The 25,105-nt window shown below is 39.1% G+C and overlaps 3 protein-coding genes across 3 annotated transcripts in view; 2 read left to right on the top strand and 1 right to left on the bottom strand.

The window, feature by feature from the left end:
* LOC110046592 (polycystin-1-like protein 2) overlaps nucleotides 1-25,105 on the bottom strand; it is a 39,823-nt gene that overhangs the window by 12,883 nt on the left and 1,835 nt on the right. The window contains exons 2-7 of the mRNA XM_089290089.1: nucleotides 16,726-16,944; nucleotides 12,702-12,753; nucleotides 11,629-12,312; nucleotides 10,367-10,533; nucleotides 7,256-9,554; nucleotides 456-1,278 (exon numbers count right to left, since the gene is read on the bottom strand). Of these exons, the coding sequence (XP_089146215.1) occupies nucleotides 456-1,278; nucleotides 7,256-9,554; nucleotides 10,367-10,533; nucleotides 11,629-12,312; nucleotides 12,702-12,753; nucleotides 16,726-16,776 (4,076 nt within the window). The 5' untranslated portion in view covers nucleotides 16,777-16,944. The remainder of the gene's footprint in view (nucleotides 1-455; nucleotides 1,279-7,255; nucleotides 9,555-10,366; nucleotides 10,534-11,628; nucleotides 12,313-12,701; nucleotides 12,754-16,725; nucleotides 16,945-25,105) is intronic.
* Nucleotides 2,229-3,342, top strand: LOC149112270 (adenosine receptor A2a-like). Its single transcript, XM_089290090.1, has one exon. It carries the CDS (start codon nucleotides 2,410-2,412, stop codon nucleotides 3,340-3,342), a length of 933 nt encoding a protein of 310 aa, XP_089146216.1. The 5' UTR covers nucleotides 2,229-2,409.
* On the top strand, nucleotides 5,751-6,788 carry LOC149112271 (adenosine receptor A2b-like). The gene has a single exon (XM_089288799.1). It carries the CDS (start codon nucleotides 5,751-5,753, stop codon nucleotides 6,786-6,788), a length of 1,038 nt encoding a protein of 345 aa, XP_089144925.1.

Raw genomic sequence — 25,105 nt, forward strand, 5'->3', positions numbered from 1 at the left:
TAATGAGACAACAGAAATTTGTCTCAACAAATTATATGCCTTAACTTATCCACCACATTCTTCATCGCTTTTATTTATTCTGTAATTCGGTGAATCTCAGACTGGTCTTAAATTGTTTCTCAGAATAGGTGTCGTTAATGTTGTTGTATTTTAAGTAATATATCAACCGCGAGAGGCGGTGTTTGATTGGGATATCCAAAAGTTGACAATACGACGCGCAGCGGAGTATTTTGGACGAAAGTCCAGGTGTTTGGATAGCCAATAAAGCACTGTCTCGAGTGTTTGATATATCTTCTCAATCGAAACGAAAACTTAGGAGTAAATGGAGAAATAAAATCGTCAAGATCTATGCTAATTAAGACCGGGTTTCCAAACCTCCTTCACGGTTGTGATTTTCTTTGTTTTAACTTGATAATTTATTTATGAGTTTGAGAAGTCTGTTAAATGTCACTAACCTGACGCAAAGAGGAGGAAAGCTCCCAGCCACTACCTTGATGATCTGACTTGCTTCGGCCTGCCTCATTTCCTTAGTTACTACCACAAAGAACTCATACGACGCATTGACGTCAAGGGACTCGGGTGGAAAAATCAACGTGGACTTGTTGTTAACGGAGCTTTTGAAACAAGAAACACTACGATTAGCATCACAAAACCACTCAAACGAGAGAGAGTCGCTGGCCTTGCCGACGTTGATATTATTTGGATCACGTGATGAAGATGCATTGAGAATGATTTCGTGATTCCAAGACATTACTCTTTCTCTCCCGCAGTCTATGACGGCCAGCAGTTTCGGTGTACGCACGCGTAGAAATCCTGTGGCGACTTTCGATATCCCAAGAGGTATTGCGGTCACTGAGAGCGTAAATCTGTAAAGACCACCTTGGAGTGATCGAGCAGCGAGAAACAGGACATTAGAAGAGAGGATATCCTTCGGAAACGAGCTAACTTCTGTGACGGAGCCGTTCAATATATTTTCAACTTTCCAGTCGTATTTCAGTTCGTTGAAAGCTTGACAGTTTATTTTCAGCGAAGAGTAAAGTGAGTACTCGTATTCCTGTTGAATTTCGGGGCACTGAGCACTACTTTCTCCAGCGCCGAGCATGCGCAAGCCATCTAAAACACAGGGAGCTTCACTAATAACTACTGACTTTTGTACCGAAGTACTCGGACCGACAATACTGTTGACTGATATGGACAAGCCGTATGTACCAGGTTCGCTGTACTGATGGGTCAACTCTACTATTTCAGGTAACGTCCGTAAAAATCCCAGTTGTGCCTCTGAAAAAAAAGGAAGGTTTTTGTTAGAATCCTGCATCGCCACGTCTGTAAAAGGCGAGATATGAAAAACCTTCGCAAAATTTACCCCGGGAATTCCTGCAGATTTTATGTAATAAGGTGCGGACCATTATTTATTCGTCCCTTATTACATAAAACCTGCCCTCGTGGTTCTATTATCTTAGCCCCTTCTAACGAACCTTGTGGTTTATTAATACACACGGCTGGTGCAAAGCAGGCTCTAATCAATCAGAGCGAGGGAAATGTTTTCTCTAACAGTCAACGAAAAGAACCTGGCAATCATCAGTCAGTGAGTTGGCTTGCGTGAAGTTTCCCTCCCCAGTGCCACCGGCTGCGTAACTTTACATACGTTATTGAATTTTTTTTCCGCTCCAAATATTCTAATACTCGAGAATATCCCACACGGAGACACCTGCAACTTTCGGAAGTAATAAAGCAATGAGGAAGCATTTTACAAGGGCTTTGTTTTAGACACGTTTACCGTGGATCAACACTGATATAAAACGCTTTCAGTTGTAAAAACGCCCATGTGTTCTTCATATTGCTTTTTGTCGTGTTTAGAAAACTTTTGCGACTGAATACTTCCTGTACTCGTTTTTAAGCCCAAATTTTCTGTGAATCCCATAACTAATCAAGCTTATTCAGTAATAGCCTTTAAAACGGTATCTTCAAATGTCTAAATACATGGCACTTGTCATTGAGTTTTTTTGACAGCATTAAATGTCCATGCAGTTCATCCAATGAATATCCATGAAATTTTCATATCCATGTATCCATATCCGACATTGTATTGACCACGTACAAAATGTCTAAACTCGAGAGAGCTCTTCCTGTTTCAACAAACACATGACATGGTCTGTTTGATAAACCTGCCGAATCACACCAGTGCCATACGGCTTGGTTTTATTCTAATCAGTTACGAGAAAGCAAGACCCACGTACAAGTTTGAAAAATTTATATTTCACGGAAGCAAAAGCATCTAAGTTATTCTGGAATTTTCACTCCTTCATCTGCTCAAAATTATCACTTTATTGCCGTTCGTGGTGCCGCGAAAGGAAACCATATTTGAAGCTTCGTTTCGGACGGTCTGTACGAGAACATTGAGACGACGTTATGAGAAAGTCCTTTTGTGAAGTATTGCTGCAGTACTACCCCAGAATATCTGAAGTTGAGGAACTCTATTCGACGTCCATCGCTAATTGTGTCTTCAACAGTTTTCTGTGCTATACCACCATCATGTTGAACATTGTAACAATCCACGCGATGAGAGAAACTTCGTCGTTGCCAAAGACTTTAAAAATATTGCTCCTGAGCCTTGCTGTTTCTGATGTTGGCGTTGGTTTATTCGGTCAACCATTTTACATCTCACTTCTGGTCAAGTGGTTACAACAAAACGATCCTGGGTGTAACTTGTACAAGGCTTTTGACATCATTGTTGGCTTGTTTTCAACCGCTTCGTTCCTTGGTGTTGTGGCTGTCAGTGTAGACAGGTTCTTAGCTATTCATCTTCATCTCAGATACCGGGAATTTGTGACTCACAAGCGTGTTGTTGCTATGGTGATCTCAATATGGGTGTTAAGTGCGTATTTCTCTTTGATACCCTTTTGGGCTCCACCAGATATTCGCGCCTTAATTCTGTCCATCGGTACTGTCATTGGTCTTCTTCTTACAACACTGGTCTACATTAGGATTTATTTAGCCGTAAGACGCCACAAGAATCAGATTCAGGTCCTGCAAGTACAGAATGCGACACAGACTGGCGCAATAGCAAATTTTGCTGAGGTCATCAAATCTTCCGTGGAAACGTTTTACGTTTATCTCGTGTTTTTGGTCTGTTATCTCCCTATTTTTATAACTTCGTCTGCCTTTCAAATCATCAACCCGAGCATCGCTTGGAAGAGATTTTTACTTTTCTCACTAACTCTCATATTTGTCAATTCATCTTTGAACCCCGTAATTTACTGCTGGAAGATGAGACACATTCGACACGCTGTCATGAACATACTGAGAAACATGTCTTCGCACAGAAATCTGGCATCGCACTAACTGTTGAACTGGCCATGTCGTTGCTGGGAACAACAACTAGACAAATTATTATGTGCTTGACTTAGAACAGAACAGGCAGTGAGCTGTTAGCGAACATGTCTGGCAGAATTTCTAAAGGATAGACTCTCATTGTTCTCTGTTGATTCTTTTGCGTCCTTAATTCATGACGTCCGCAGAAGGCCTTCGATCAATTTCTTACGTAAGTCCAGTTCTGGCCCTCTTGTTGTCACGCAACACCACACCAGCGTTGCGTGACACAGAAGGAAAGAGAGAGAGAGCCTGAGCTAGACTATTTCTTGCAATTGGTCAATAAGACTCGTGCAGCGTGTCTGGGCTAACAATCAAAGCGAAAGAGTAATCTTAGGCAATCAAACGCGAAACAACATCAGTCGTAAGTAAGCTTACTTGAAGTTTCCCGTAGGGTTCTTACCAGTCATTTACTTAACGTATTTAAATCTTGATTCGCTAATTACATTTTTACCCGGTCTCGTTCTTGGAATATTCGTTCCTTACTCCTCAAACTTGACAAAACGAGCGACTCTTAAGTGTTCAGTTGCAAGCTGGACTTTGACTGGTTTTGAAAACAATTCAAATTGAGGAAGTGAAGCACAATCGATTAGATCGAGCTAAGTGTTTGTCAGTTAAACAAGCGCAATTTAACCGGTCCATATTTTCCAAACTTTCAAAGAGAACTTTCCACGGTCGCGTGCTTTCCGACCGCTGCATGGTCAAGGGGAACGAAGACTCTGGGTACGAGGTTACATTTCCCCGTTCTAAATATTCTTTTGCTTGAGAGTGTATTCAAATAACACTTCCCACAAATATGGACAATCCTCGTTTTACAGAAGTATACAGGTTTACTATCAATTAGTATATAAAAAGCTGATTTATCTTTATTTCTGTTGTTATGTTAAGACGACTATCCAGAAATATACATCTTGTGCGCAACATTTTTCATCTGAGAATCTATCGTCAATTAGTCGCTCCAAGCCTAGCAAAGGATTTTTATTTCGCAGTATGGTGATAATTGCAAAGATGATTCAGTTTATATACCCAAATTCAAATACGTCCAATACATGATTAGATTGTTATCAATAAACCTGAAAGAGACATCAAAAAGTCTTGGTTTTGACGGTTATTGACTCGCAGATGGTCGATTGTTTTTTTTTTTTTTAATTTTAAAAATAGAAACCAAGATAGAAACAGTCTTAGTACAAAGAGCACGATTTTTTTTTTCAGCGCGCATATCACCCGTGCCAGAGTGGAATAAATTGAGTCGTAGTCATTTTGTTTAGAAGCTTCCGGGTAGCTTATGGTAAATCGTTTTCATTCTACTATGAGAGCTGATATTTTTTTTGTAAATGCACCTTTCATGAGAGTAGATATAGAAATTTTGTTTCTCTTTCGAGATCGGTCTTTGAGGACTTACGGTTTAACTGCATTGCCAAAATTTCTTAGAAACATATTATGTGTACATGCTCCATAGATACCCGAGCGCTCTTTTGTGATTGGGTAAAAAATCTCGTGCAACGTGCTTTAACCAATCAGAACTAAGTAGTCTTCTTTCCGTCCAATCACGTGCAAAACGAAAGCTGTTGTGAGCTGAAGGAAGTTGTTGCATGTTTCCCAGCAGTTACATATATCCTGGGATACGTGAGTTTACTTCGGTTTTCGTTTGTTTATTAAATTTCCCGCTCTCAACTACCTAAAGCTCGAGAATATCTTAAAAGAAAAAAACAGATCAAAAGTAATTTTTTGACGCAAAGAAGAGGGGAAACTACCTCTGAAGCACTTTTTTCACACGTTTACCCCGGATCTTCGCGAAAAGGAAATAAACCTTTTTTTAGTACATCAGGTGGTGTTCTTTATCTCATCAAAAAAACCTTCCGTGAAAAGCGCTCTGTATATAACTGGTAAATGTGTTCTCTTGTTGCAGTCCCATCACTCCAGAGCGTTATGGCACAGCTATCAGTTTCAGGTTTAGTCTTACTCAAAAATGAATATTCACAGACGCACCGCGTGTTCAGTTTAACATCGGTCCAACGGTTATTGACGTCGGGCAGATGGTTTCATAGGAGTTTTAGCCTATTTAGTATTCAGTCTTATCTTATTCCATTCTCCTCGTGTCTTTCAAAAGATTGCTTAAGAAGTTTGGTTTTTTCAGCATTGACTTTGGCATAGTTTTCATCGTATTTTTTAGCAGACAACACTGGAAAAGAAATTGACTCCTGTAATTTTACACTTCGCCTTAAATCATCTACAAAATGTAGATTTTTGTCATGAAGCCCTGAACTTGAGGCAGGTGATTTAGCTTGATGGTCGATTGCTAAGGACGTAAACTATTCAGAACCTTATGAAACATTTTGTATGACAGCTCGAAGTGACTTGAAAAAACTTGAGTCGACATTATGAACAAATCATGTGAAGTATTGCTGCGGTATTTTCCCTCACTCTCCAAGGTTGAAGATCTCCATTCAACCTACTTCGCTAATTGTGTCTTCAACAGTTTTCTGTCCTATACCGCCATCATGTTGAACATTGTAACAATCCACGTGATTACAAAAACATCGTCGTTGCCGAAGACTTTAAAAACATTGCTCCTGAGTCTTGCTGTTTCTGATGTTGGTGTTGGTTTATTGGTCCAGCCATTTTGCACCTCACTTTTGGTGAAATGGTTGCAAAACAATGGCAGCTGTGCAAGCTATGTGGCGTTTCACATCATCCAGTGCTTGTTTTCCAGAGCGTCGTTTTCCAGTGTTGTAGCTATAAGTGTAGACAGGTTCTTAGCTATTCATCTTCATCTCAGATACCAGGAACTTGTGACTCGCAAGCGTGTTGTTGCTGTGGTGATCTTAATATGGGTGTTAAGTGCATTTCTTTCTTCATTATTTTTGTGGCATCCATCCGAGGTCAACTGCATTATCTTCTGCATTTGTGGAGCTGCTGGTCTCCTGCTCACAACAGCGGCTTACAGAAAAATTTACTTCGCAGTACGACACCATCGGAGCCAAATAAGGCTCCTTCAAGTACAGCAAGTAGCAGAGAATGAAGAAATGTCAAACTTTGCTGGTCGCATTAAATATGCAGTCGGTATATTCTATGTGTATCTTGTGTTTGTGTTTTGTTTTTTACCGCACTTGATCTGTATGGCCGCCGTTGAAATTTACGGTCCGAGTATGGCTTTGAAGAGATTTTATCTTTTCTCGATGACTCTCGTATTTCTTAATTCATCTTTGAATCCTGTAATTTACTGCTGGAAGATGAGGCACATTCGAAGCGCTCTCATGAACATACTGAGGAACATGCCTTGGCTCAGAAATCGCGCATCATGCTACACTCAGGACCGGCCAAGTTCTCAGTGTCACGATTCCCGCCATACATTGAGTTTTGCCACAACAAACGTTTTTAATTTCTGTTTACTACTTGTAGTACCACGTGCTGGATGATAACGAAACCCGTGTAACGCAAAATAGAGCGATTTTCAATCGCCAAAGTAATCACTCTAGCCAATCGCAAAGGACACAGACAATCCAGTGAACCAATCAAAACTCGAAGTAATTACTTGTAGCTGACGCAAAGCGCGGGAAAATGAGTGCGAGTGAGTCACGTTTGGTTTTGGTTTTACTTCTGATTGGATGAAAAAGTGGCGCGAGTTTTTTAAGCCAATCGTGTGTAGTGATTTAAAACCAATTACCAATTACCAATTACCAGTTACCGATTACAATGAAAACCGTTCTATTTGTGTGTAGTTATACACAACTAAAGAACACGTCTTAAAATGTATCGATCAAGCTTATTTAAAATATGCCTGGTCACTCAGTTCATTGGTTGTTTTATGACTAGAAAAATAAAATCCAGTTTTACTCACATTGTTGTTGTTTACTTCATAATAAAAACTAAGTTTTTTACTCACCAGTTTCGTCACCATATTCCACAGAGTACGTGACATTGGTCCCTTGCAAAATCTCAAATTTCACGTGTAGAACATTAGATGATTTCACAGCCAAATCTCTGATAAGTAAGCCTTCGATACGTTGTTGAACTGTCACGTGACCATCTAAGACCACGTGATCAACTGTAGAGGAGATATTCACGGTGATGAAATATTGACCTGGCTCGGTAAAGGTGTGTGTTACAATGGAACTAGCTTCCTCTAAATTTGATTTACCGTCCCAGTTCCACCTAAAGCGGAAGAGGTTTGGCCTCTCCACGTGATCCACGGAGAAGGTGATTGCGTGACCAACAAGTCCAACAGAAGCGTGACGAAGTTCAGCGTTTTTCAACGACGGAATCTTATTCATAATACTAGCTGTAGAGTTTGACCTGGTAGTACTGGTAGGCAGGATGGATGTTACTGTCCCTGTTACGTGATTAGAGTGTTTCGCAACGTTTCTGCTGGACCTGGAAGATAAATGCTCCGTGATAGCCAATGAAGGCTTGAACATAGTGGACGACTGGAAGAGTGCAATAGACGGTGACGTAGTTACGCGAGGTTCACGCGTGGAGAGCGAATACACGAAAAACTGCCAGGTCTTTGTACCCGAAGACACTCCGTTACTGGCATTTACTGTAACATTGGCTAGGCCTGTGTTGAGAAACTGATGCTGGATTTTTTTTTTCTCGCTGTACACGGAAACACGAGTGTCGCCTTCGGAAACAGTCCACGTAAAGCTTGCACTGTCCCCACGAAGCAACCGAACTTCGAAGGCGCACTTCGTCCCTACCTCGATTCTCGAGGGGCAATCGGAAGTCATGTTGATTCCTGTTATGCTGTAAAGTGCCTTTACAAGAATAACAGTATTTAAGTCTGGATAATTTTTTGCCTTGCATGTTACTTTCTGTTTTAAGAAGTGATGTCTCTTGAATTTCCTGTATATAATCACTGGACCTGTGCTACTGTTACGGATCCCACCCGAATGCAATGTCAAAACAGGATCTTGGACTATGTTCGTTCCATTTTTTCCGCTCACCCCCTGCTGCGCGAAGAACGAGTTCGGTGTCCCCCCGGACCAGTTGACTTGGCAAGTTACTTTCACCGGCACATTAGATGGAACTTTCAGCGGGACGTCAATGGACAGCGGATTAGCAATAACTTGCACAGAATAATCCACAGACACACTGGAAATGTTATTGTAGCAGTATAGAGTGAAGTTCCTAAATCCAACGGGAGTGAATCCACGAAAAATGGTTTCACCGATTTTCTTTTTGCTGCAGTCGTCTTTTTTCCTGGGTGGTTGTTTAAAAACCCAAGTGCAGCCGACATCAGTACCCCGTGTCACGCTGGAATTGAAACACGTTTGAGCGTTGTTGTAAGCAAACTCTCCGTTACACATATTTGCCTTTAGACCCTTGATTGGCTGGCGTACGAAAAGGTTAAGGGTGCGGCGCTCTTTGGAGACAAGGTTGTATGCGGTTACCACGAGCGGAATATATCCGGTAAAACGATACAAAAAGCTGTACTGGAAAACTCCACCTTCAGTAGTGGTGTTGTTTTTGAGGTAAGGTGATTGTAATTCGGCAGTTAAACTTGAGTTGGGAACGTACCATTCGCACGAAACGTTAGTGCCCTGTGTTACATTTGCAGTGAAGACTTCTGTCGAGTTCACTTCAACATATATCTGTCGCTGTGTGTCTAGTTGTGCAATCGCATTTTGTACTGCGATAAAAGATCGAAAGGTGAGAGCTTTGCTGTCGTTGTATGAGCTTAGAGCGTTATGGAAAGTCGACGTCAGGGAATACAGCCCAACGGATGTCGAACACCAAAAAGCGAGTTCGGCTTTGACTTCAGCAGAGCTGTGTAATTTTACGCGAAAAGAGATGTTCGAGGTTATACCATTCTTGATATCCAAGTTGGACATATCCTGCGCCGGAAAAAAATAACCACCTATATCTTGCCCAGCGGTAATTGTCTGAATGACAGCACCGGAAGTGTTTCTATAAAATCCTACTATGTCTCCTTCACGTGTAATAAACCTCTGCTCTTGCGGTATGACTATCAAGTTATATCCCACGGTAAGATTGGTGTCAATGCTGTACACTTTGGAATAACTACTGATAGTACGCCCGCAAGACACGATGGATAGTTTCGGCCGGTAAATTAATTTGATGCATACTTGATTACAGTCACCGTTAGCTGGAGTCCAGTCCCCACAAGACGAGTGCTGATAGCGGCTTCCTTTACATTTCGTCAAATTCAAAATTGCCCTGTAAATCTATGAAAAAAAGGCTAATTAGATCAAACTAAGCAGCTCAGTTACACCAGAGATGCGTTAAGATTGAGGAAAACCCTGCTGGCGAAGCTTAGATGTAACGAATGCTAGGGTCACCGTTTTGTACATACGTACTCCCCAGTGATGTACCCCACCCTGTAAGTTTTGGGACGAAGCAAATTTCACTCTATCGGGGGTACAAGACCAGGATCGTTGATTTGAAACGTCTTTTATCTTACGTAGCTTTCGTTCGAGCACCATCTCGGTTGATCCCCTTCCTCTCTTTTAATAGGGTGTCTTAATCTTGGATGACACCTTCCCTGGTTCATTCCTTCTTTCATACTGCGACTGCGCCCACTGAGTAAAAGTCATTTTCTTCGCAGTCATCATGTCATTTTCTCCGCAGCTGGCAAAAATAAAGACAATGCTAAAGTTGCTTTGCCCTCATCTAATACTTAACTCGAGATTTCTGCGTTTAATTTGATGAAGGACAACATATTTTGTTCAAAATAACTCAAGTATTTTCCTACCTGGCGACACTTGACGATCTAGAAATGAATCGTCGGACTAGACGCAGATGACCAATTTTTGGCGACAAATTAAACGGTTGGAGACACAAAATGTTTCACATCTTTCACTATTTACAATCTGATGTGGGTTTTTTAATTATAAATTCCTTTTCGTGAATGACTACACCACCACTGCCAACATTTTGTGCAAGAAAACGGAGTTATTAGAGGTTACTGGGAACGAATCAGCTTTCTGCCTCCTGCTGAAATCAAAAGTAGCTCGTGTGAAGAGAAACACGGCCTCACCTGCAACTGAATGCGACCAGGAGACTCAGCATATACTTCCCAGGCCTCCACTGTGGCCTCCGTTATAAACTGGAGAGAAGGAAGTAAATACGCTCCAGATTCATTTTTCGCAGCTGATTGGTTGGTTATTGGAACCCCTGTGCTCCCTATTACCAATCGTGGCACGTCTAGGAGGTGAAAAGAAAAATATAAGTGGTACATGTATTCTTACACTTGCTCTGTTGCAACATATCCAAATATTTCTCAGGGTCCCTAGACTCCATAGTTTTAGTCGAATGGCTGCTTCAACTTCAACAGAAAGAAAAAAGAAAGACGCTATTGTTTCATTCCTTGAAAAAACAGATCAACATCGAAGCAATGTACTTTATTTCCTCTCAATTTACAGTAACAGGTGAACAGTTACTTTTTAATGTTTACAGTATACCTTTTCAGTTGATAAATATTAAATAGAGTATGGGGGTCAAGTAAACTATTTGGTTTTCTAATTGGCCCCCATCTAGAAAACAAAGTTAATGATGAGGTTACCAACTGACAAATGCACGGTCAAAACTGAGACGAGAGTTTTAAACACTACACTGCCCCTTCCAATCACTGATAAGGTTCTTATAATACAGCAGTTTTTATTTAAGTGTCAAAAAGTAATAGGTTTTGCATCAACTATGCTACACGATTAGCTTAGAAAACTCGCGCCACTTTTTCATCCAATCAGAAGTCAAACCAAAACCAATTGCAACTCACTCGCACTCGTTTTCCCGCGCTTTGCGTCAGCTACATGTAATTACTTCAAGTTTTGATTGGTTCTCTGGATTGTCTGTGTCCTTTGTGATTGGCTAGAGTGACTACTTTGGGTTTGGTTTTATGACAGTCAATTGAAAACCGCTCTACCAAACTAGACATCGGTCTTCTCTCCCAAAGCGTTCAGCAAACAACGTATTATTCCCCCTAAACTATGTTTACACAAAGTCAGGAGTACAGCAGCTAGTGGCATAGTTAAAGATACAGACCAATGGTACCTCCTTCCTTTTTGCCCAAATAATAAGACCCAAATTAAACGACCGATAAATTTGCCCCCTCACTCTCTTAGCCTTCACTCCACGCCCTCCCTTTTTAAGCAAAAAGAAGCCCGTTCTAGTATTCTCACCCCATCCCCGCCCTGTTTGGGTACATTTGTCCACGTCACTGTCTATATTGTTTATAAGTTTATGAGTATAATGAAATTATTCTTCAAGGGGTGTTACACCACGTACTTATTGAAAACATACCTGGAACTAAGAGCGACACGTTTTGGCCTGTATTGTACATTGCTATCGAAGCTGTGATGTCACTTCCTCTCAGACCATTCAATTTGCACACAACTGTATGGTTTGGCTTTATGGCGGAGCACGACACGTTAGCTACTTTGGCTCGGGATAATATCCGAATCCTGCGGGACAATACGAAGATGGTCGAGTTGCCTCGGGATGCCACTAAAGTGATGTTAAACTCGCCAATAGCGAGATAATGGTGTCTAAGGACCCGTGTCCAGTTACTCCTTCCATCGCCAAAATCCACCGAATATACTATTGTTTGTGACGAATTCGTTGCTGTCACACTTGATGGCGTGACAAGCATGAGAGATGAAGATACTGACGGCGTTATATTGGGTGGAAATGTTGTGAATGTCAGTTCCTGATAAATTTCAACAAATTCCACCAGAAGGCAGCTGGTGTTGTATACCTCAAATCTGTTCGTGGATTTACGTGAGCCGCCACATGGATCAGTCTCGATCAGCGGAGTTACGCTGTCGTTTGCACAGTGGCAATCAGTGTCGTTGAGAACTGCAGCCAGTGGAAACATCTCATATGCGCAGGCCTCGATGCACTTATATGAGTTTATTGTACTAAGCCTTGGCTTGTAAAGATTCGATTCATTATTCTGTGTTTCATAACAACCCAAGTACAATTCGTCTGCAAAAAAAGAGCTTAAAGTTCTCACTTGAGTTCTTACTAAATAGAGGACTGGCTGCCTGAAACAACTATAGGGGCTCTCTCTCCTCCGTCGAGGCCTCTTTCATGCTGCTTTGACCATGTAAGCTGGTAGTTCGGAGGCTGAAGATAGGGAATAAAGGATGTTTCCGCCCTTCTCCTCTTCTCATCGTCCCCCCGCGCCCACTCTCACTTCACTTTCCCCTCCCCTAGAAAGCCTCTGCGGAGGAGAGAGATAGGGGCTCGTGAAGCCAGGCTGCCAATTAAGGTAATATCTTTGTAGATACGCTCTGACTTTTGAGTAGTCTCTTTCTACACGACCGCTGAACACAAACAATTCAAATTTCCCATCGATTGGATTGGTAACATACCTGGTGACTCGGGCGGTAAATAAAGTATCTTGGGTGAAGAGAGAGCCGATATCTGATGACAGACAACACACAAAGTAAAGGAGTAGAATTGAAGAGATAATCACAGTTGTTTAACTACGCTTGCCTGGAAAAGATTTATCCGTTTAATCCAGAAAAAAAAGAAAAAGAATTTAGAACAAATCTAGGAGAATGCTATACTCTGTATTTCATCAATGTGAACAATAACTGCTATCTTTGATTAAAAGACGCAGTCTTAATATTCATAGAAAATGCATTTTACAATATTTTTGTTTTCATTTTACACCCAAAAAAGTTGCATTGGCATGGTAATCAATTCTCTTTTTAAATTTAAGAAACAATTTCCGGAAAAAAGGTAAAATGTAAGGTAAAGTGAAAAAGTGAAGGAAGATAACCTTTTAAAAAACTCCCAGTTCCGGATCGAACATTTCTGGCCAATTTCTGGAACTAGTAAGCAGTTAAAAAATAGTCTTCCATCAAACCATGAACAAAGTCCGGAATGCAAACACGAGGAGTCTTTTTTTCTCTTACTTTCTCCCCCCGCCCCCCTCTTTTTTGCCTAATATCAACCGTGAGAAGGATTGGACAATAAAAAGTTGGCATCAGGGTAGATTTGAGGGCACAATCAACTAAACTGAACCAAAAACACACAATTACCTTTCAATTTTTTTTTTTCATGATTTTGTTTGTAAAGCAAAACTCATTTCCTAATTTTTTGAACTTCAAAGTATTATTTTGAAAAGGTCCGCAGCATACAGTAGACTCCCGTGACCATAACCACAAGTTATCGATCGATAGTAGATATGATTTATCTATCTGAATCCCTCGCGCTGGTGATCTCGAACCGACTTCATACACCCGCGCGAACAGCACGCGACTAACTTCAATGCATAACTCATTTCTTTGAAGATGAAGTCTTGATGTTGGATTTTCTTATCATTTTTCTGCCATCTACTATGCAGATTGTTTGGGCTTTCTGTCGGTTGTCCTTGAGAAGCAAGAAGATCGGCGAGTGGAAAAAGAGGGCGATGGTTTTCCCAATCCCTCGTTTTTCAGTCCTATCACTCGCCGTTGTCCGCGCTGTTCTATTCAGCCCTATTGACCAATAAAACGCTTCGAAAGTTATTCTCTGAGACGCTACCTCGAATCACTTGCTGTTTTAAGTCGGACCGAGGGTGAGTTCCCTTGGTCCAAATTAGCTCCCTTAACTGCAGCAATAATTCAGTGGTAATGTTCCTGACTGAAGGATAAGGAGTAACAAGCAATCGTAAGACCTATATGGATATCAGAGCTGATAATTAAACACGAGCATATCGTAAGAGGGACCTCTAAAAAGCGGGACAGTTTTTTTACAAGATGCTATGATGAAGGTGAATAAGTACATTTAGCAGTGAAACTTAACTCGATAATAAGAAGAACTTAGAACAATTTATGGGAATGTAAGATCGCAATGAAATCATTTCTGTTTTTTTTCGCTGGCGGAAATACGCGTGCTTCAAAAGGAAAGGGAAAAAAAACAAAGCCTGGGTTTGTTTATTTTTTTTTTTGTAACTTATTTGAGTCGTACATATTGCCATTAATGCATTAACACTGTTTGTGCTTCGCATTAGTGCCACCGAAGGTTAACATTTACCAGTTCGTTTCTTTGTGTTTGCAATTTCCACTGAAATTCTAACGAAAACAGTTTTTAATTTTTTGTAGCTGTTTCTTTTGAGAAGTAAGATTAAACAAGAAATGAATTAATTTGGACCTTGCTAAATTCAGAGCTTGACAACTTTCAAATCAGTGAATATCTCATCATCGACATATTTCTGGAAAACACATTTCGGAATGATCAATGGCGCATAATAGGTTTTGAGCCATAAAAACCTAGTTCTTTTAATTAAAACATAATTCGGAAACGATATAACTCTATTTCTCGTAGTAACAGAGCATGTTATAATTTCCTTGAAGATTGTTTTCGTAATATGATTTGGGGTGGGGCCTTGTGAATTTGTCACGTTTGCAATAGTAGTGGGTGGAAAATGCCCTTAGCGAGTTAGTCTTGTATGTTTAGTACGATGTGCCCTTTTCCATGCCTAAAATGAGAGACCGAGAGTATCATTGGTGGGCCCAGTGATGTTCCAATAACCATTTAAATGCGAGTAGATGGCAACTGAATTTTACTTTATTTGGTCTCCAACTCCTTTCTAAAAGATAAATGATATCAGAAGTGTATAATACCTTGCAAACTTCTGACGATAACCATATTTGGTAATATCTTCTCTCTATATATATGTATATAATGATATCAATTGAAGTATTTTTTGAGACTGAATGGAATGTGCATTATTTTCAAGTTTTAGCGGTTGTGGGTCGACATTATTTAGTTCGTGAGACTGTTTAACATTCAGTCTCACCAAGAGAATTCTCTTGTCTCGGGAACTACATTACACGCCGCAAAGAACTTTACTTGTTATCTAGGGAAACTATTTTAGATAATATATTCTTTAGTATTTTTACTATAAACAGTCCTTTTCTGCAATGAGTTCTTACAAATTCACTTACTCCTTAGAGGGTTTGGCCTTTCTCAGTTGCGGATGCAACTCGAGAGGCCGGAACTGAGGTACGTATAATGAAATAATGATTGTTATCTTTTTCATGTCAACTAGTTTCTTAAATTGCTGTAAAATAGCCGGTTCGAAGAACCAAATTGATAAATGACCAAATGTACAACTGACACAAAACATGCGATGCAATTAAAACCATGTTTGCCGGGATCTTAGTTTCAGTTGTTTTTTTGTTTTGTTTAGTTTTGTTTTTTCGTCATAGTTCTGTCGAATGTTAGGATTAATATCAGCAGCTGGAAAAAGCATCCGATGAAATTTTGTTGGGGTGTTTTGCACAGCAGCTGCTATTGATCCACATGTTACAAGAAATATTTTCATAAACTGACACAACTCTCTGTTTTACAACTTTATAGAGGGGACATTTAGACAACTTGTGTCAAGAAGTGAAGGAAATAACTCCGTGATCTGAGTCGATTTGTCACAAATATGAGCACGCACGAGTCGATGAAGATTACAAATTGCAGCCGATGTAATTCTTCAAGTTTATGAAAATATCGGCTTTGAAAATACTGCTTTGAAAGAAGCTTGGTAAAACAGTTGATTGGTGGAAAATTTCAGATGAAATTAAATTATTGCCATTAAGGAAGTAACTCTAGGGGTGCTATTCTGTATGTTTGCAAAATGGAATATCCTGGGGTCTTTTATAATAGAAATACATATTAACTATTTCGAAACCAATTTGGCATCGCAAAATTAATGAACTTGAATTAAAATTTCCTGCATTGCAAAAATCTTGAAAACGTTCGAAGGAACATCCCAACTTTGGACAAATAAAAGGATTGGGAAATTTACACTGTTCTTGTTGTCTGTCGTTTACAGAGTCGGCATCCGATTTTAATTTTGAATAAAACTATGAAAGGGAGAATACATTTTGTACAGAATATGAAAAAATATCCATGGAAATCAAAGTGACAAATCACAGATGAATGTGTTTGGGGAAAATGGCGCACAGGCGACGGCTACCGAGTAATTTCAGTGTGAAGTGATTGAGGTGATCTCAGTTGTAAGTTGAAGTTCTTCTCGAAAACATGCAGGCAAAACTCGGTAGCACTGAACAACGGGACCTGACATTTAGAATACACTTATCTTAGGATAAACCTTGTTTGTCATGGCTATTCATATACAGTTAAATTCGTTATCTGGTGAAAACGAACACGAACATCAACCTCTCTTGGCTTCAATAATAATTCACATTTTACAAGACTGACTTTTAATTTCAAACATCATAAAAAAAATTTCGAAAAGTAGTCCTGCTTTTGCCAAAACCTTGAAACACACAAATGAGAGAATAACACACGAAAGACTCCTTTCGTGTTTAATTCTGGCGTTAATATGATTTGGGAGAGTTAAGGAGCTTAGGAGTAATGCAATAGATGTGTTGAGCCCAGGTAACTTACCAGGTAAAATATCTGACAGGCTGTCAGTAGAAAGCTCAAGCGAATCCACATCTTGATCAAACAGTTCGGTCAAGCGTCTTCTTCAGCCCGCTGTCACAGCGAGGGTTTTATCAGGCGAATTTCAAGTGAAATGTTTTTTAGCACTGCATTAACACTTTTCCCCGTCTTCAAAGAATCGACAGTTTGGCCTGGCAAACAGGTTTCGTGGGACTCAATTACCTGCAATTGTAAAAAGGTGTCAAGAATGGGCAAGCAATTACTTTCATTAATCAAAATACAAAAAGTCACAGACAGAAATTCATTAATGCCAGCAGAATTCAATACGATCATATGTCAGAATAAAATCTATTTATTAATCCCGACCAGCGTGAGCCAATGAAATGAGAATATCATTGATGCGAAATGTTCCTTTAATAAGTTATCTCTGATTAAGAAAGCAGTAAAATTGCTTTATCAAAACAATAAGGTTCCTTTTCGAAGGGAGGTTGTTTCAACCATTTAAATTGTTTATCTTTCCCACCGGTTGTATTTTCTTGTATAATTGGGTGAGAAAAAAGCAATTTGTACAGAATTATTATTTTCCTTAATGAAAGGAAATCGGCTAAAATGAATTTCACAGGGAAAATATGCAAATCGCTGCTTATTGCACAATTTTTTCCAACACGATTTTCCAAAACCCATTTTGCACCTGAAAGATGATCATAAATTTTCTAAAATGAACATTGACGCGGATTCAAGATAACAAATTTTTATATTTTGCACTTTTTCTATTTTTTTTTTCCTAAAGGTGCCCAGATATTTGTAATGAGATTTTCTTCCCTAGCAAACCTATATCACAGACGCAAAACCTGTTAAAAATTCCTTCGAAAAGCTTTTGCGCAATGCGCTACTGTCAGATTATATCATTTTGATCGTTGAAAACGGTTGAATGTATTGGAGGCGAATTTCGAGATCTTTTCACAGGATTTTAATGTTCGAACTTAACAAGGAAACCCAATTACTGCTTTCATCGATGACAAGACGGTGCTAATTGAAATTTTCTTAACCTCATTTTCACAGCTAGGAAACTGCGCAAATAGCTTACAATTCTATATCAATAGTGTGACATGGTTATGTAAAAACAGAAAAGTTTTCGATTGAAGTTATGGAGGTGTTAATTCTTTCTCTAATCACGAATGATATCTGTTATTTAACAGGGTAGTAAAAACGTATTTATTTTTTTGTTCTGTGCACGATTTCTGGGTGAAAGAGGTAATATCTATGTTTGGGGCTATGGATAGCCACACAAGCAAGAACTCTGGAAAAAGATTTTAAGGGTGCAATGTTAGTTGACATTTCCTTATTTAACTCCAATAAATAAACAAACTTTCCTCCGATTTATGGCATAAAACTTTATAGACTTAAACAAAATCTGGAAAGTAGGGCGATTTCTGCCAAATGTCAAATAATCCCAGCCAAGCTTGCATCAATTCATCAGACCATTCTTTGCCTTTGCCATCATAAGGTCATAGTCATTTCCAACCTCGTTCCCAGGGTCTCTCATCTTTCCGCTCCAGAGGGCGGTAAGATGAGAGACCCTGGGAACGAGGTTGAGTCATTTCTTATAATTCGTCTTATAAACAGGTTCCTGACAAATTTCGAGTGCTTTTCTGCGAAATGAAATCATTTCTTTTTTGGGGACAACTGTAATCTGGATACAATGTAATTGTATCCTCTTATAACCATGCAAGATGAATGAAAAAAGTTGTCCCTTTTTATTAAGGTACGAAATACTGAACTTAGTGCTTCAAAGAACTCGTTACTTTGTTTACTGAAACTGAAATAAATTAAAGTAAAACGTTGATGTTTTAATTAAAATTTTTTTAAAATTTTTTTTGTTTTAATTAAAATTTTTATTAAGGTACGAAATACTGAACTTAGTGCTTCAAAGAACTCGTTACTTTGTTTACTGAAACTGAAATAAATTAAAGTAAAACGTTGATGTTTTAAAATTAAAAACTTAAACTATGTCACTTTCTGACACTGATGTGTGTTCACGCAGTTGTCGAGGTTTCCAAGGTAACAAAAAACCCGAGAATTGAAGTTGAACGATCTGTGTAGCGCCAAATCTTCGAGTATCGATCGCTTTAGGAGTTATTTAGGGTGCCCCATACGCTTGAAAAAAAATGGGGGTGCGTGTTGACACAGCAAAATCAGAAACCCTTTGGTTTGACTACTTGTTACGGTTTATAAGATCAATTAATTGATTATGAATTGACTGGCGACTTATCCACTATCTTATGGCAATTTACACAACGAAAACCTATTGAAAACGGAAAGCTGTGTTCTAGGTATTCCAGTTCTTCCACCGTGTTTTAAATCCCCTCATAGGCGCCCCTCCTAGTCTTTTTGGCTACTTTTGCCTTCTTTATTTAGAAGCTCAAGACAAAAGACAGGAGTGTGATATACCTGTTCTTAGTTACTAATGATACTTGAGCTTCATAACAACCGGAACAATCAAAGCCTGGATTTTTGAATTTTTCCCTCAAAGTGGACTGACAAAATCCTGCAAAGACATACAACGCATGAGACATTAAACTCGTTGTTTGGATACGGAGCATGGCGCGCTTTGGCTACACAGGGCACAATACAAACGCGAGAGAAAGTTAGTGTAAACTGGAGCCGATCCGTACTTGAGGGATTATACATAAAGGAATTATCCGAGACATTATTGCATTTTATTATATGGAGAAGAGTGTTTTACTGGGAACTAAACCACTCGTAGATTCCATACGCCACTTCATCCGGGACCCGAGTGGCGTATTTTCCGTATGTCACCTTTATGAGTGTCGTATCGTTCAATGAAGTCACGATTCCCGCCTTTTGCTTTTGTTGAATTGGTTTCTCCATATAATAAAAAGAACATTACACGTTGGCTCGAAGATATGAATTTTATGTTCTCGTGGCAAGAACAATATCTCACGAGTGAGCGAAGCGAACGAGTGAGATATTGTTCTTGCCACGAGAACATAAAATTCATATCTTCTCACCACCGTGTAATATCCTCTATATCTAGTACGAGTGCCTCAACAAGGGCAAGCACTGCGTTTTTGATCGGTTTGAAATTGCGCTGTGAATAAAGGCGCATTTATTCGCCTTTGACACAGCCAACAACCACATTTAGTTTCACGATAGAATCACAAATGTATATCTTAAATTTCAACGAGCCATAGCTAATTTCAGGTCGGTCACGTGCTCCATGGTACATACATATCCACTACACGTGATTAACTAGAAAATAGACTTGGAAAAAGATTATTAACAAAATGGGAGTATTTTAAGGAAGGTATCAGAAAAATAACTCAGTTTGTCTAATCTAAATGCAGTAAAAATTAGTAAAAAGTAGAAACTGGCTGAATGTTTTTATACGTATATTTGCAAACGGCAAAGAGCTGAGAAAGTGACGACTAGCTTTCTCCTTGATTATTTATACATGATGAAACTGTTTGTATCCTAGTTTTACATTTCGTGGACTTGAGACAAATGCTTATTTTCAGTTTTTCCAGCCTTACTAAGCTATTTTCTCAACAGTATGATCGATGACTCGGGCTAACGATGTCCCTTGACGGACACCCGTAGTTTTTTTCCTATTCCGCTGGTTGAAATGTGTAGACTGTGTACAAAACTTTACAGGCAAGCGTTTGTTAACCAAACGTGCAATTGAGATAAATAGAGTGACAGTGTTCGTGTTTACTCAGCTCTACACACATACACACCATACCGCGTTTTCAGTGAAGTTACAAACTGGAAAAAGAAAATTATATCATAGTCACGTGGAAATTTTAAAACTGATGGCGTGAAAATGAAAGCAGGTTTTTTTCCGGCCTTTAGCGTTCTGTTTAACGAGATCGTCTCCTGTTACAGATAACAGCAGAACGTTCGCATATTTTGTCTGGCCCTTTGCTGAAGACAAATCTCGAGCCCAGAGTACTTAAATGCAGTTTTCAGTCGTACAATGTCAAGGATGTAGAAGAAAACTTAAAAAGCCAGTACCTTGACTCAAGTGACAATAGCCTCATCTCTCCTGAAGCTAATCATGATGATAGCAATGATGTTTACATTCCAGAAGCCTTGTTTCCAGCAACAGTAGCTTTATCCATTGTCTGTTTTAGCTTATGCTAACTTAAGCTGACAACAAATTAAAAACAATAATTTCACAGAAGCCTTAATTGCTGGTAAATCTCTAGACAGATTCATTTATCGTTCTTTAAAAGCTCAACTGATCGAAATGCCAGTGTGGCAGTTAATTCGCATTTCTATAATAAGGTGAAGTCTTTTCATTAAATTAACATTCACATGAGTTTAAGGAGCCGTTTTGCTAGGTTGGTGGGAAAATGAAAAATATTTCCGTTAATTAGCATAATGATGAAAAGGCCCTTCGATGGAGAAAAGACAAAAGTTCCGACAAAGAGTTTACTTTTAAAATTTGTTACAATGGCTAATTTACCTTTTCGACTTAGTTGGTTATCAAATGAGTATTTTCAATAATTTACCTACTTTAGACTTTCCAGTGAGTCTGCAAGAAATGTTTAATGCCATTCTTAGCCAAAAACAGATGAAATGCTTGCTTTGAGTTGAAAGCAAAGCCGCGAAAATTTAACAAAACATCTGCTTCAAAAGACAACGTTTCTATTCAGTTCATTTTAATTATTAAAGGGCGTCAATTTCTTCCAGCGATAGTTTAAATTAAAATTTCAGTTATTGCATTGACGCCGACTTATTGAAAAAATTGAAGGTGTTTTCTCTGAGGACGTAGGTTTTCTTCATCAGGTTCATGGCTGGCTGCAATCTTTGAAAAAAGAAATGTGGAGGCGATAACCATTACCTATACTAGAATGCAATAATTTTGTTCCTATAGCAGCCTTTTTTGCTTTAATTTAAGTAAAAGTGATGGTGTTGCTGGAATCGAGAGAAGTGAATTGTAAACTTTCATTTTGAAGTTTCTTTGGTCGTGTAATGACCGATGCAATTTTCGCGGGAAAATGTTCGCGCATGCGGAAAACGTTCTACTTGCTTTCCACATGATAAACGGTTACAGTTACTTATTAGTTTGGGCTGCAACTTTGGTTATCAAGTTGTTTAAACGCTTTCGCTATGTCACTCGAATGCCTTCTTCAATCAACCAGCCAACCTTTATCGCATATTGCTTCACATTGAAATCCTTCGGCATGCAATTTTTCTCACTTGGTTTCCATATTTCGCCTCTAAAGAAATGTTGGAAATAAAGTAATGAAGCCGGCACTGATGTAGAAAGTTTTCGTTGCTGTCTTGAAATGTCAGCAGACTGTTTCGCATGCTATTAGAATAACAAGTCGGGGATTTTTCGAACTGATGTGGACGAAAAACCGGCGAAAACGCAAGTGATAGTTTTCTAACCTGCGACCAAATGTTCGTTTTCTTCCCGGCGGTGGGAGAAAGATAAAAATAGGAATGCCCAATCTTCAGTGTAATAGGCTAAGAGCGCATGCGTTTCTCGTGACGTCACTTTCGCTGTGAACTTCAGTTTCAAGTTTGTAGTTACTTCTCTCACTTTTTTTTAAATCACCAATTCCGTTTGGTTATCTACCACTGTAACTTATTATTCTGGAGGTTTCTTTCGATTAAAAGTGTATTTTATATTACCAAAAATGTCTTGCCCGGCTTCTTCGAATTCGCAGTAAGAGTTATACACTGTTTTAAGCAATTCTGTAATCATATGCACGTCAACATCTTGTACGTTACCGAGATCACGTCAAATAGTATCGATACCACATTCACTTCACACGACCAATCTAATACCTGTTGTGGAGCGGAAAAGTAAGACTACTTGCCGAAGAAGTAGAAAATGCAAAATAAAATATCTACAGGCCAATACTTTTCTTGTAAAATTTCTCTTCACACAAATGATCATCAAACGAGACACTTGTTCACTTAGAAATTAGAAAGAAGCCCCCAATATTCAGCGTTTTCCGTTCTATGTTAAACAGGTACCCGCCCTTTTCATAGCGTTTCAGGTGCGTTGACGATTTCCTCAGCCGTTCTTTACTGAAAAAGCTTTTTGTTCAAACATCGGAGTGCTAACGAAATTGCGTAGTATTTTGTTGCAAATCTATCACACCGGATGTCTTTGTCTTAACCCATAGCACGCATGAATTTGTTTACGATATTGCCTAAAAAAACCGTTAGTTTACTGTGTATAACTAATATATAACTTACCTCTAACCATAGAACTCAAAGCCAAACATTGCTATTTTAACCAAAATTTTTCTCTCTTTGCCTTGATTTTTCAATCTGATGTCTTTCGGCAGTTATAACCAGTCTGATAAAATTGCCAGGCAAAATACTTAAATAAATTGAAATTTACAATCAGTCGGTAAGCCTTGATGTGAGAAACGGACCATTAACGTACTTAACACTGGCTATGGTTACTAGGACGATTGTCATGTTCTCTATTAATTAGCGATTGTTTTCTCTCAACCCACTCTGCAAAACAAGTCAGTCTACATCATATGCTTATTAGAATGTATATGTCGACCGTTACGTACTTCAGAAGAGAATTTTCTTATGTCAGTAGAATTCTGCTATTCTTCAAGTTACTGAGGTCACTGTTTATGGTTTGTGATGAAACTCGTCAAAAATGTTAATGGTTTCTCGTGATGACGAATTCTCTCGTTCGCATATCTGTTGCCTGAGAACGAATGCTCCACTGGTTATCCGCGAATGAAGACAATCAATAGGAAAGTCTTCTGTTGACTCGAGAAAGTCGTGTTGCTTTTCTTCTTTTCCGCTAATTTATTTAATTTATATATTGAAAACGTCACGCAGCATGTCTAACCAATAGCACCTTTGCAGGATCCGGTCACATGGTACGGAATAAATTATGCTGGGACGCAAGTTACACAGTGAGACTTTCAAAACAAAGGAAAGTCTGGCTGGGTTGGTACGAGTTGCTTTGTTTTGGAAGTCCCATTGTGTAACTTGCGTCCCAGCATAATTTATTCCGTACCATGTGACCGGATCCTGCAAAGGGCCTATCAGGGCGAGGATCTTGTTCGTTAGTAAGTTTTTTTTTTCAACCAATCACAAGCAAAACAAAACCATTCGTAGAACTCGTCTTATGAGAATTTTCAATGTCATAATCTACATTCAGTTAATATTTCAAACTTGTTTTATCTAACAATAGATAAGGGATTGCAATAACGGCCATAACGGATTCGCCTTTATGCATTAACTAATCATTCAAAATGTTCCCTCATGTCACGCAACAGGTGTGCATAATTTTCCATAAATGAGGCAGATTATAAACCCTTTTCATAAATGACTGAGAATTAAATATTTTTTTAAAATTATTACAATTGTCCTGACTGACCTCGTGTTCGAGTTGATATTTCAAAAGAATGTTTACTCTCAAACAAGTTTAGTGGGGCTAATTTAAATGCAGACAAAAGAATTTTAAATTGACAGTCATTTATTTAAAGGGTCTATGCCAAGAAATGCCTGGATAATATTCGATTTCAATCAACTGATTTTAGTTGGCGTCTTCATTTTAAAATGTCCACGCCGTTTTGTAAGCTTTAGGGACGGATCGTTAGAAAAGTGATGGGGGGTGGGGGGGAGAGGTGGGGAGAAAGCCTGAAGGGTACCTTGGCAGCCACTTTAAACTGCAGTTTTATTTTTAATTTCTGGTGGAATCCTCATTCCCCTGGTTTTTTCTACAATTAGGAAAACGGACATTTTTCACCTTCAAGGTTGATACATTTTGTGCGCAGCAACCTCATCATGGACACTGGTAGCCAGACATTCTCGCAGAGAAACCCTTACGGAAAACCATGGCTTAAAAGTGATAAAAAAACATGTGCTATAAACAGCCATCCTGCTTGATTGGTTTGTAATTAAGGAAGCGCATACCGTGTTTTAAAAGCCTCGACATATAGGAGTGATTTCGAGACTGACATGTATAAATGACTATTGTGGACACAGATGTGCACACCCATGGCGAACTGTAACACTTCTCCTAAGATGGCCGCTAAGATCAACGTTGAACAAACGTCGTAAAAGACAATCATGGGGGTGTTTACACAAATGTTGTGTTCAGTAGTATGGGATGTTTCAATCTATTTTACGACGCATTATCATTCAAGTCCAATCGATACATTAAATTTTTCCGCTGAAAATCGTGGAAACCGCATCAAAAACGCTTCAGTTTTGCAAAATTTTCTGGGGCATACCCCCAGACCCCCCTAGCAGAAAAGGCCATTTGGCCCCATATCATGGTTACTGGACGGGCACTCACAGAATCCTGTCTAAAACCGTGATTCACTGCATGTCAAGAATGAATTTTATTAAAAGGGGAGGGAATAAT

Source organism: Orbicella faveolata, unplaced genomic scaffold (assembly GCF_042242905.1).
Source record: "Orbicella faveolata isolate gen_17 unplaced genomic scaffold, um_ofav_v1 contig_2, whole genome shotgun sequence".
In the NCBI taxonomy this organism is placed as follows: Eukaryota; Metazoa; Cnidaria; class Anthozoa; order Scleractinia; family Merulinidae; genus Orbicella; species Orbicella faveolata.

What these genes read in the sequence shown, in the direction of transcription:
- LOC149112271 (XM_089288799.1), top strand. Translation starts at nt 5,751, where the DNA reads ATGAACAAATCATGTGAAGTATTGCTGCGGTATTTTCCCTCACTCTCC.
- LOC149112270 (XM_089290090.1), top strand. Translation starts at nt 2,410, where the DNA reads ATGAGAAAGTCCTTTTGTGAAGTATTGCTGCAGTACTACCCCAGAATA.